The sequence below is a fragment of the Pollachius pollachius genome (assembly GCF_949987615.1).
Source record: "Pollachius pollachius genome assembly, chromosome: 1".
Lineage (NCBI taxonomy): Eukaryota > Metazoa > Chordata > Actinopteri > Gadiformes > Gadidae > Pollachius > Pollachius pollachius.
This window is the reverse complement of record NC_136934.1, coordinates 45,385,811-45,397,078: the sequence shown is the minus strand read 5'-3', so window position 1 is coordinate 45,397,078 and position 11,268 is coordinate 45,385,811. Positions and strand designations below refer to the sequence as shown.

The 11,268-nt window shown below is 48.0% G+C and overlaps 1 protein-coding gene across 1 annotated transcript; it reads right to left on the bottom strand.

Annotated features, from left to right (window-relative positions):
• Nucleotides 1-344: 344 nt before the first annotated feature.
• Nucleotides 345-9,620, bottom strand: ica1 (islet cell autoantigen 1; the record flags this gene model as incomplete). The annotated part of the gene is made up of 13 exons (XM_079749691.1): nucleotides 345-484; nucleotides 997-1,086; nucleotides 2,613-2,897; nucleotides 2,998-3,060; nucleotides 3,249-3,295; nucleotides 3,477-3,568; nucleotides 3,670-3,768; nucleotides 4,744-4,869; nucleotides 5,800-5,998; nucleotides 7,430-7,553; nucleotides 8,493-8,565; nucleotides 8,974-9,142; nucleotides 9,604-9,620. 13 exons carry the CDS (start codon nucleotides 9,618-9,620, stop codon nucleotides 366-368), a joined length of 1,503 nt encoding a protein of 500 aa, XP_079605817.1. The 3' UTR covers nucleotides 345-365.
• Between the last annotated feature and the right edge of the window lie 1,648 nt (nucleotides 9,621-11,268).

Genomic DNA, 11,268 nt, shown 5'->3' with positions numbered 1-11,268 from the left:
TTTAATTTAAATGCTCTGATGTGGTTGACAGCCCCGTAATGTGTTTGAGGAAAATCATGGCTAATATCTGACCAATCAGTGCCTCTTTTCCCTGATTGGTTGAGGGAATCGATCTTGCCTGTCAATCACATGCATGAACACAGCGTTATCACAGCTCCCCCACAGCTGGACTTGAACCCTTATCCGTGGTGGAGAAGAGAGGGAGGGGGCAATTGTTGGGGTGGTTATGTTTATGTAGCTTTAACAAAACAAAACATAACAAATCAAAACAAATGAGTGAGTATAGTCGTAAGTTTCTGAAGATCTTCGTCCACCAGAACTGGTTTCTAAGGCTCCCCATGACTGCCCTTGTGGGAGGACTAGTCCTATGCGTTGTGAAGTTCATGTTCCCCTGGCTTGCCGAGGGCGTCGGGGTTAGAGAGAGGGTCAAGGTCAGCAAACAGGTTGAACCACGCAGAGAGGTCCTTGGAGATGCCTGCCGTCTCTGGAAGATAAGACCACCACCATCAGGACTGTACTGAGAACTTCAGGGGAACCGTCACAATAGGCACTCATTTTTGTAATATGAGCGAGTAACGTGTCACAGCACACATGTTAATCGGTTTCTGCAGCAAAAACACGAAGAGGTTGGACCATTGGTTTGCGTTATCTACATCGGCCCTCCATATCTAACTGGCCAATGGTCCAACTTTCCACTTATTTCCGGCAGAACCAGAGTTGACGTTGCAGACTGCAATGTTTTCAGTACACACCGATGGAGCAGAGCTCTTGTATTACAAAATATTAAATTGTGACATTTCCCCTTTAAACAAGGTTTCTGGCCTAAGTTAGTTTTATCCATGGAAAGTCTTGGTCGCTCCGAGGGTGCTTAGAGAGCGCCCATTAAACCCAGGCCGGGGCCAGAAGCCACCCCCTTAAACCCTTTCATGGTACAGTCTAGGGCTCTCTCAGAAAACGAATGACTTCATATGGTTTCCTCATTTGGCAGATGCCTACCTTTCGCAGGCGGTCTGGAGGGGCTCTTATTGGCTCCAGATGATTGCTCTGTTGCCGCGGCGACGGGCTGTGGAATGCTCTTGGCCCAATCTAAAATGGAGATTGAGAGTTGGGAGTTGATGGTCGAGGGACGTTTTAACACGTCACGGCCCCCGCCGTCCAACCCGTGATTTAATTACCGGTTCCTCCAAGGGAACCGATAAACTGAGAACGTGACGTTAGGTGGGGGGGGTGGGGGGGGGGTGGGAGACGACTCTGCATAACAAACAACAGATCAACAGGATAAACACTGTCTCTCATTACATAAATTACAATCAGCTGAACCCCTACCAGAGCGCTTTGTTAATGCAAGACAGAAGCATATTAAAATACATTCTCCCCGCTCCCTTAACCACGCGCAAACTAATTGTGATGAATGATGGACACAGAGCACGCAAAGCGGTGCATAACCAAATATGGATGCAGAGCTCCTTCCTCTACGAGCTCAGCCTAAGTATGTGTAATCCTGTGTACCAATGTGCTAAAGAGTCTTTTTGAAGATCAGCGTCGTTTTCTATCATTATGTCCGGGATGCAAGGCGGTCAAACTCATCTTTCCTCTTACGGATCTCAGGATGTTCTTTTGCTTCCATGGGAATTTAAGATTAACTTGATTTTAAAACTAGTTGTGTTGTTGTCACTGGAATTTTTTGCTGTGGAAATGTGTGGAGGATGTGGAGTGTTCATTGCATCATTCATGGATTTAGACACACAATTCTATGTGTTCCATATCTGATCGCGAAATCTGTTGTCCTACAACATGCATGCATGTGCTAATATGAGTAGTAAGTCTATTGGCAAGTCAGTGATCTGCTGTTAAAAAAGAAAAGAAAGAGAAGGCTGAACACTGGGAGTGGGACCTGGTTTGGTTTCTGATAGTATTAACAGATCCCAGAGACCATCTTGAACGAGTCTGCTGCACAGACAATGCGGAAATGGATTGCTGGACTTGAACCAAAACTCCCTTTGATTAGTAGAGTCCTTTCAACCTCAGTCAAACATTCCCAAACAACCCCCTCAGTGAGCCCAGCCCTCTCATCCCCCCCCTTCTGAAACAACATTATACATCTAAAACCAAACCCACCAAATTAGCCCTAAAAACCTGAAGCCTCATCCACTGCAGACAGTGAATCCTGTGCTTAGCAAAACATTTTATTGCAAAACCGTAGCTTTCCAGGGCTGGCCTCGACTCCTGGGCTGGAAATAGACTAAACGACAAAACAGGGCTGAGACGTGTTGGCAGCAGCTTCCCATAGCGGGGTGGAATGGAAACAGACATGCCCATTAAGTGGGCATTAGGAGCCCTAATCGCCACGCTGGTGTCCGCGTCCATCGCGTTGTACCAGCGGGGCTGGTCATAATAGGCTCTGTTTATCTCTGCCATCCGGGGGCTTGAAGGGTGGCCCCAACGTGCTGTGGTGAGACACCCGGTCACGTGCAAGGGATGTTTTGTTTACGTACGCTAACCTTGGCGACGACACTCTTCAGTATATCGACGTGACAATAAACAATTGCTTAACGAACGAAATGTTGGATGGATGGAACGGTTTTAACACATTATCGTGTTTGACCTCTGACCTGTGGGCTGCATGCTCTCCAGGCTCTGGTCCAATAGGTGAGAAGGCAGGAAGTAGTCACTGTCCCGCAGGGTCCCCTCGGCTCCTCCCCCTCTCCCCGACACCTGACCCGACTCCATCCCAAGCCCCGCCCCTAGCTCCTCCCCCTCTCCGAACACCTCTCGCCACTCCTGGGAGAACTCGCCCTCCTTCAGAGTGGTTCCTCCCAGGATGTCATTCAGAAGGGCCATGATGTCCTTCTCCCCGCCTTCCTCTTCCTGATTGGTTGAGAGAAGGTCCTCACTTCCTGGATCACCAAATTAATTTCATGGTTTAAAAGTGGTTAGACAAAATAGTATAGTAAGTATGTAAATTGAGATATGCATGATCGGAAGATGGTTATTCACCTGTTGATTGGCTACTGATGTCCACATCTTCAAATAACTTTCCAGAAACTGATTGCAGCTGTGCTGTAAAAGGAAAGATTCATTTACATTTAAAATGTATTACAGTACAAAAACTGGCCAATAGTTATAGTGCATTAAACACTTTTAAGGGAAGGAGACGGTAAGAGTTGTTTCAAGAATTCAATTAAATACTTAAACTGGTGTGTCATTCATTAAAATTTGGACACCTAATTAGCATCAACTTTGCTTACCTTCTGTGGATTCATCATCTGTGTTTCCATTTTTTTGGGACAGAAGCCTAAAAATAAAGGCACATGACAAACACAATTAGATCATTCAATTAAGTACCGGTTTCACATTCAAGTCAAAACCCAAACTTTCAGCACAGGCGTCGTCACTCTGCCCCGTCAATGGCTGGAAAGTGGAACATTTCAGCCTCCATGCATGAAGAACCAAACATAATATCCATCCTTTCTCACTGTCCGTCTGTGGCTTCGACGCTGGGCTTCCCTCTGCTCCTCGCCTTCTCCTTCCTCTTGGAGGACTGCCTCTGCTTTGGCTCCTGGAGGCACTGCGGGGGAAGAAAGAGGGTGTTCAGTGAAGGCCAGGTCTCGGGGCTTGACGGGGAAATCAATGCAGACAGCGGCGTGGAGCGCTGGCACGCCCGCTGACCTTCAGAGAGGAGAAGTTGGAGTTCTGGCAGCCCTTAAAGCTCTCGTGAATGGCCGCCATGGTGTGTGACGTCTTCTCCCAGAAGTGCAGGAGGGTCGTCTGCAGCGCAAACAAACAGAACCAGCGCCGCCACCGTGACAGCAAACATTAATCTGATGGTTCACAGCAGGGAAAAGAGCTCGCCTTTTGGACTGTGGGAAAACCGGACTGTGTACCCATTAGTAATTTCTTCCTCGGAATCATCTAGTTTTCATCCTTAAGGATAATGGTGGATGGATGGGGGTGAGGGACAGTTGGTTACGGATGCCTGCAGGTCAGGCTGTGGGCATAGGTGTTGAAGTTCAAACCCAGAACCTTTCAGCTGACCCCTTACCCCCCTAATCCCTAACCACTGGAAAACTCTTTCCTCTGGCCTGGAAGGGGTCAGTTTGCCCATGCCTTGCTAATAACCCCTAAGGCAGATTGTGTTACCTTAAGAGGAATACATTGCTACATTCATACAAGTCTTGCTTGCCTGCAGCCATAGTGAGAAAGCATGGGGGTGTGTTTTCTGAGAGGCTGCACACTGTAGAAGAGTTTTCATACTGGGGGTGGGGACTCCCAAGAGGTTGGCTGGATAAGCCACAATATGCATCTATTTTAAATTAGGAGTTTTCATGCCTACACACCATGATGACTGTTCTAGTTCATCATTAGTATATTTGAAGACTTCGAAGGGTAATACTGCATTGATGAACAATAGACAGTACACATTACATTTTTATGCATTGCTTATTTTAATGCAAAATATATATGGTATGGTCTTGGAGATGGACCTGATGGGAAGTTAAAGGGACAGTATTTCTGTTTCCACTGAGATGGTAGATGATAGATCAGCCTATCAATTGGTCCATTCGACTGTGTTGGCCTGTAGGTCGGTCTATCCATTAAACATCTTGGTGGGCACTCCCACTTGTTAATGCGCGAGGGGTCGATTCTGAAGCCTGTATTGGCTGATAACACCCACACCTGGTGGCCCAACCAGGGCCCTTTGACCCCTGAGGTGGGGGCGTGGGAGGAAGGGAAGGGGCGCACCTGGTACGAGGTCAGCACGTGGGAGAGGAGGTTGCAGCGGCTGGCCCCCAGCAGGTCCACCTTCTGGCACACGTCGTTCTTCAGTTTGTCAAAGCTGGTCTTGGTGGTCCTCACCTGGGCCTGAACCTGGGCGTGGAAGGCCGCGAGAGGAGGTGAAGATACACTCTTCCCCTCACACTCTTCAGCTCGGGGTTTAATGGGTTACGGGTGTGGTTCGGAATCACACGCAGATGTCAAGCCTTAGCTTTGGTAGAATATCGCTTTGTTGTTTCCTGAATGTGGACCCAGAAATTAAAGCAGTGGATGGTTTGGACGGTGTTTGCTGCCCTCTATTGGCAGGAGTTTGGTATTTTTTGTTTGAGATCAAAATTGATTCATTGCAACGTGGACAATGCAGGAAGCGCACCACTACATCAGCAAAGCCCTGTCTTAGCATCACAACGATGCAGCATGGTGTTTACATAAATTATAGAACTAGTGGAACACAGTTAGACAGACTCCAGGAATGTACTAAAGAACCAGCTTTTTGACCAGTAATAAGGAAGAGGTTTGTGCCCAAGCCGAGTGGGCATGGACGTACGTAGACAAGCAACCAATCATATCGTTCGGGCCGAATGATATGATTGGACATGCTTATTACAGTCCTGTGACAGCCACAGATTATTCATAAACTATTGTATTATCAAGTTATCAATCAGCCCATCGATCGATGGCAAAGACGGTGTCTTCTCCAGAGATTGTTGCCGCACCTCAATCCATGCTAACATGCCATCGTGCTAATATGCTAATGGATACATGCCAACATGCTAATATCTAAACGTGCTAACATGCCAACGTGACAACACTCACGCTAAAATGCTAACATGCCAACGTTCCAACATGCTAACATGCTTGCATGCAAACGTGCCAACATTCTAACATGCTAACAGGCCAACACGGCCAAACGCTAACATGCTAACATGCCAACAGGCTTATAAGCTAACACGCCAACAAGCCGACACGCCAACATTCTAACATGCTAACGTGCCAACACTTTGAGTCGGGCGAGCTCTGCACCTTGCGGAACTTCTCCATCTGCTTGAGGCCGTCGGGGTCCAGCTCCTGGGAGACGTCCTTCATCCAGAGCAGCGCCCCGCGGTACTCGGTGCGGCTCTGCTCCATGCGGTTCACCGTCAGCCAGGTGTCGGAGATGGCCCTGTAGCGGAACGTCTCCACCTCCTGGTACAGCCGGCACAGCGGGCGGCGCAGAGCCAGCCTGGAAGGCCCCACACACAAAGACACACGCGCAAACACACACACACACACACACACACACACACACACACACACACACACACACACACACACACACACACACACACACAGAATACACAGAATACACAGAACCACACATACACAGAGCCAACACAGAACCACAGAACCAAACTTACACAAACACACACGCACATACACATACACACAACCACACACTGGTCAACTGAATGGTTGTGACTATCGATGTGAAAATGGAAATAGTTTATTCACTTCACAGCCTAGTTTCTGCAAGGGTTTTTGTGTTTTTGTGAAGAAAAGTGTAGCAAAGACATGTTCATCGTTTGAGGGGTGGTTGACTTCACTTGAGAATTGTACTGGATAGTGTAATGGCTATGGTGTACGACTCCCAACTGAAAGGTTCTGGGTTTGATCCCCATTGTCTGCAGCCTGCTTTGTATAACTCTTAAGTACTTTGCCAAACCCCTACCTGCATATGACGGACACCTGTTGAACTGAGAAATAGTAACCAACTCTAGCAAGCTCAACCTACCAGCTGCTCATCATATCGATAACACTGAACAAGGGGTCGTCCTCAAACTACTCTGTCTATCGCTAACACAGTCCCGAAGGATCAATACATACCCCTCGTCCCTAATCACCCGATCCCTTTCAGCTTCTTCTTTGACTTTTCTCCAACTTCTGAGGGACATCCTTGATGGCCAATCTGAGATAGAACTGTTCTTTAGAAGAGTGCATCGCGCACTGCCTTGATGTTGCCACAGACTGACTTTTATATCACTTAAGATACCCGTATTGGATCCTTGATAAGGAAATGTTAGGTAATGTAATAATAAACATATTGCATTGAGTACTTCAGTCTGCCTCTGCTGGGAAGGTGAGCCCAGTGCCTTGAGAGTTCATCGTGTATACCGCACGATAGAGGCTGGACGGAGGGGAACTTGGTGGTGTACCGGAGGAGAAGGAAGGGGTGAGGTGGGGTGCTTGTCCTAACTTCGGCTGGGAGAAGACACTAGAGTGTTTATCAAACTGTAGTGTTGTCAGTGTAGCTTGTCTGAGCCTCTGCTGGTAGATAGAGTGTATATGTAGAGGTACTAGTGCTGGTAGAGTGTACTTATATGAAGAGGTACTAGTACTGATAGACAGAGTGAATATGTAGAGGTAGTGCTGGTACTTAGAGTGTATATTTAGAGCCACAAGTTATTGTAGAGAGTGTATATGTTGAGGTGCTAGTGCTGGTACATAGATTGTATATGTAGAGCTGGTAGATTTATGATTAGAGGTACCGGTTGTGGTAAAAAAAAGTGTCTATAGAGGTACCAGTTATGTTACAAAGTGTAGATGTAGAGAGATCTGTTAAATAGATTGTATAGAGATGTATAGAGAAGTGTGTGTGTTTAGCAGCGGTGATAACCTCTGTTGGGAGGAGAAGCAGAGAGCCTTTCCCGTCGCCTGCATGATCTTCCCGGCTCGGCTGCGGTCGTGGCTGCCCTGGGCCCGCAGGAAACGGCCCAGCTCGTTCTCCTCCTGGGACAGGTCTGGAGGAGGAGCAGGAGAGGAGAGCGGGGAGAGAGGGGAGAGAGGAAGAAGGAGAGAGGAGAGGGGAGGATAAGAGGGGAGAGGGGAGAGGAGGAGGAGGAGGGGAGAGGAGAGAGGGGAGAGAGGGGAAAGAGGAAGAAGGAGAGAGGAGAGGGGAGGATAAGAGGGAGAGGAGGAGGAGGAGGGGAGAGGAGAGAGGGGAGAGAGGAAGAAGGAGAGAGGAGAGGGGAGAGGGGAGAGGAGGAGGAGGAGTAGGAGGGGAGAGGAGTGGAAGGGGAGAGGGGGGAGGAGGAGGAGGAGGAGAGAGGGGAGGGGGAAGAGGAGAGAGGGGATGGCTTAGGGGGAGTCAGATCCGGTTGAGGTTAGTCATCGTGATGTTTTGGCATTGGGGAGCCAAGCGCCCCGATGATGTATGAGTGTTATGTAATGACACTGTATTCCCTGAGACTTCACATCTGGCCTGGGTTAGGATAGGAAATACCTCGGTTTCCTCATCGTATCCTCTGTCTTACGTGGTGATAGAACCAAATTGATCACAGCAGCTGTCTTAAACTTTCCCTTCTGGGCCGTCCACCATAATGAGATCTCCTACATGAGGCGTTCAGGATGACAACTAGATCCACTGTTACCAACACTGGAAAACAAAACGCACCCAGGGTCTGGACAATATATTGGTCATCGTTTCATATATTCCTATTCCTGCCCGGCACTCCGTCCGGCTGTCGTTCTTTAAGAAGGTCGTGCAGCACTTGTAGCTAATCGAGTATTGATTGTAGACTCAGCCTGAGTCTCTTTGGATAAGTAAGCGCTGCTGCATGAGTCGATGACTCCCACATGGAAGAGCGTGTGGTGCGGTGCGTAGAGTAAGTGCTGCTACATGACTCGATGACTCCCACTGGCACTGTGGTGCGGCACGTTGCGGCACTGTGTAGACCTACAGCAGATTCTCCTCTGGTACTGCTCGATCACCTTCAGCAGACCCATGCAGGTCCTCTGGACGGAGTGGAAGACCTGCAGCACAGAGTATGTTTTGTACGTAAGTATGTACTGCGGTCGTAGTTCATAACAGAGTAACTAACAGCTCACAGACGCGACTCTATTCACAAAGTCACAAGCAGGTTTCCGAACACCTCTGGCACTAAGAGGCGGCATGTGGCTCAGGAGGTAGAGCAGGTTGGCTGGTAACCGGAAGGTTGCTAGTTCAATCCCCCGCTCCTCGTCCGCTGAGGGTTGAGGTGTCCCTGAGCAAAGCACCTCAGCCTGACTGCTCACCTTGGCATGGTTGAAACCGCTGTCGGCGTGTGTGAATGTGTGCATGAATGGGTGAAGGTTAGGCAATATTGTGCTTTGAGTGTCCACTGGTTAGAAAAGCCACACAGGAAGTGTCCGCCCCCCACAGGAAGTGGTCCCCCCCCTTACCTCCAGCTTGGCATCCAGGTCGGCGTCGGACGCCACCACGTGCTCGTCCTCCTTTTTGCCCGTGGCCTTGATGAGCGTCTGCTTGGTCTTCCAGAACCTTCTCTGGAACTGGTTCACCACAGACCGGTCGTTGGTCTGCAGGAAGCGGTCCACGTAGTCCCGGGAATAGCTGGGAGGGGGACACACACCGGGAACACTCTGGTGGGAACGCCACTGTCTGAGGAGGTTAAAGCCTGCTCCTCCCATCCTGTTCTTTAAATGGACCGCCTGGGTTGTAAGTGTTTTGGGGGGATTTTGCAACGCTCTGAATCAAATAAGCTGACGTGTATGTGGCTCAGGAGGTAGAGTGGGTTGGCTGGTAAACTGAAGGTTGCTGGTTCGATCCCCGGCTGCTCCTTGCTTTTGAGTGTTGAGGTGTCCCTGAGCAAGGCTTTGAGTGGCCACTGGTTAGAAAAGCACTGTATAAATGCAGTCAATTTACCATTTACAATACAACATCCTGAAGTTGGCAGCACTGTGTAGCGGACAGTTGAGTTTTTTTTACTCCCAGACTAAATGAATCACTACCGCTTTCAGTGAGACAAGTGTTTGTTCTGGGTTGATTTAGAGGGCATTGATTTTGATACTCACCAATTCGATCCGTCCATTGTGTCTTCTACAAAAAAAGGCGTTCCTGAGGGGCGAAGCAAAAACAAGTTGTAGTGCATTTAGACTCATACCGACAGAGGGAGGATGGCACGGACGGTGAAGTGCGATGAGTAGTAATGGAGTGGGCTGCAAGTCATAGGACAGGTTCAATATTTATCTATGGCGTGGACTCCATTATTCGGCAGAACCACTGAGGCGCTCATCAATTATTAGCGTGATGAGCGAGTCCCTCTTGAACCAACACATCCCCACCTGCTCTGTATGTGTGTGTGTGTCCTTCTGGCCATATGATCATGGCAATAAGCCCATCACGATGCTAATAACATAGGCCTACTGTACAGTACAGCGGGAAGGCATGGACACACAGGACAGGATCATGTTATATTTTAGGGTAACACAGGCTATCGCATAAATCGCATTCAAGAATCTATTTCCCATATCTGTTCAGCATCAATCCGCACCATGCATTTCGCTCCTCAGTCTACGCCACAGGAGGTCAGACCAGCGGATCATTACCTTAATAATACAACGATTATTATTAAACAGTCATACGGTTTAAACACGGTGAGGACCTACCAGATGTATAACAGGCTATCTACACGTCCTCCATCGTGTTCCCACACACCGCTAGCTGCTGATTCGCGCTCGGCTACAGTATGTAAACAGCTGCTTATTCCGAGGAGCCGCACTGAGCGGGCATGACGTCATGCTGCCTGACGTCATGCAGCCACCGAGATGAACCTCCGATCGCAGGGTGTTAAAAACCACCGGTGTGCAGTCATAATCACCCAGGTTACTTTGACTTTATTTATCTTATTGTATACGATTGATTTTTCATAGCGCACGGTTGCAGTCGTGTTGTGTGGCTACTGTATACAGTTGAATTGGAAGCTGCGCTATTTATAGTTAAAGTTATTATCTCCAGCAATTAAGAAAGCATTGCAAATTATTGTGGAAGTGGTGATGTTTGTGTCGAAGGAATTAGATTAGGCCAACGTTGCCATAGGACTTTCTCTGTCAATGTCAGCCTATTAGGACTCCAGAAAGTCCATGTTGGAAAATGAATAATATAATAAATAAAGGCTGGGGATGTAGGCCTACGTGTCATATTAACAGTGGTTAACTTGGTCGAAATCTGTCCAACCACACAATACTGGCTAACGAGTACTGCGCTATCAATTGACGGTTGAGACTTGCGTTACCCGGAATGACCACAGGGGGGCAGTGCCGGATCAATATAGGCTATCAATAGGCCTTGCTTGGGGCCACAACGCTTTTATCTGCTGAGTGCAGTTTCCCAGTCTACTGTAGCTAATCGAATCGCAAACATATTTGTAATGTTTTTATGGTCTTATTCAATTAAGCCGCTATCAAATATAAAGGCATGTCGGCTACACTTTATGTATGTATTTATGCATGTATTTAAGTAGTGTGTGTGTGTGTGTGTGTGTGTGTGTGTGTGTGTGTGTGTGTGTGTGTGTGTGTGTGTGTGTGTGTGTGTGCGCAGTAGCATTGTGGGCGGGCTAATGGAGAATTGAATAGTTGAATAATTGAATCAGTTGGCAACAGACATGTATCTTCATAAGAATCCATCTGTTCATTTATTCGTTTTTTTATTTTCTGTGTTTTATTCTGGGCTTCTCTCTT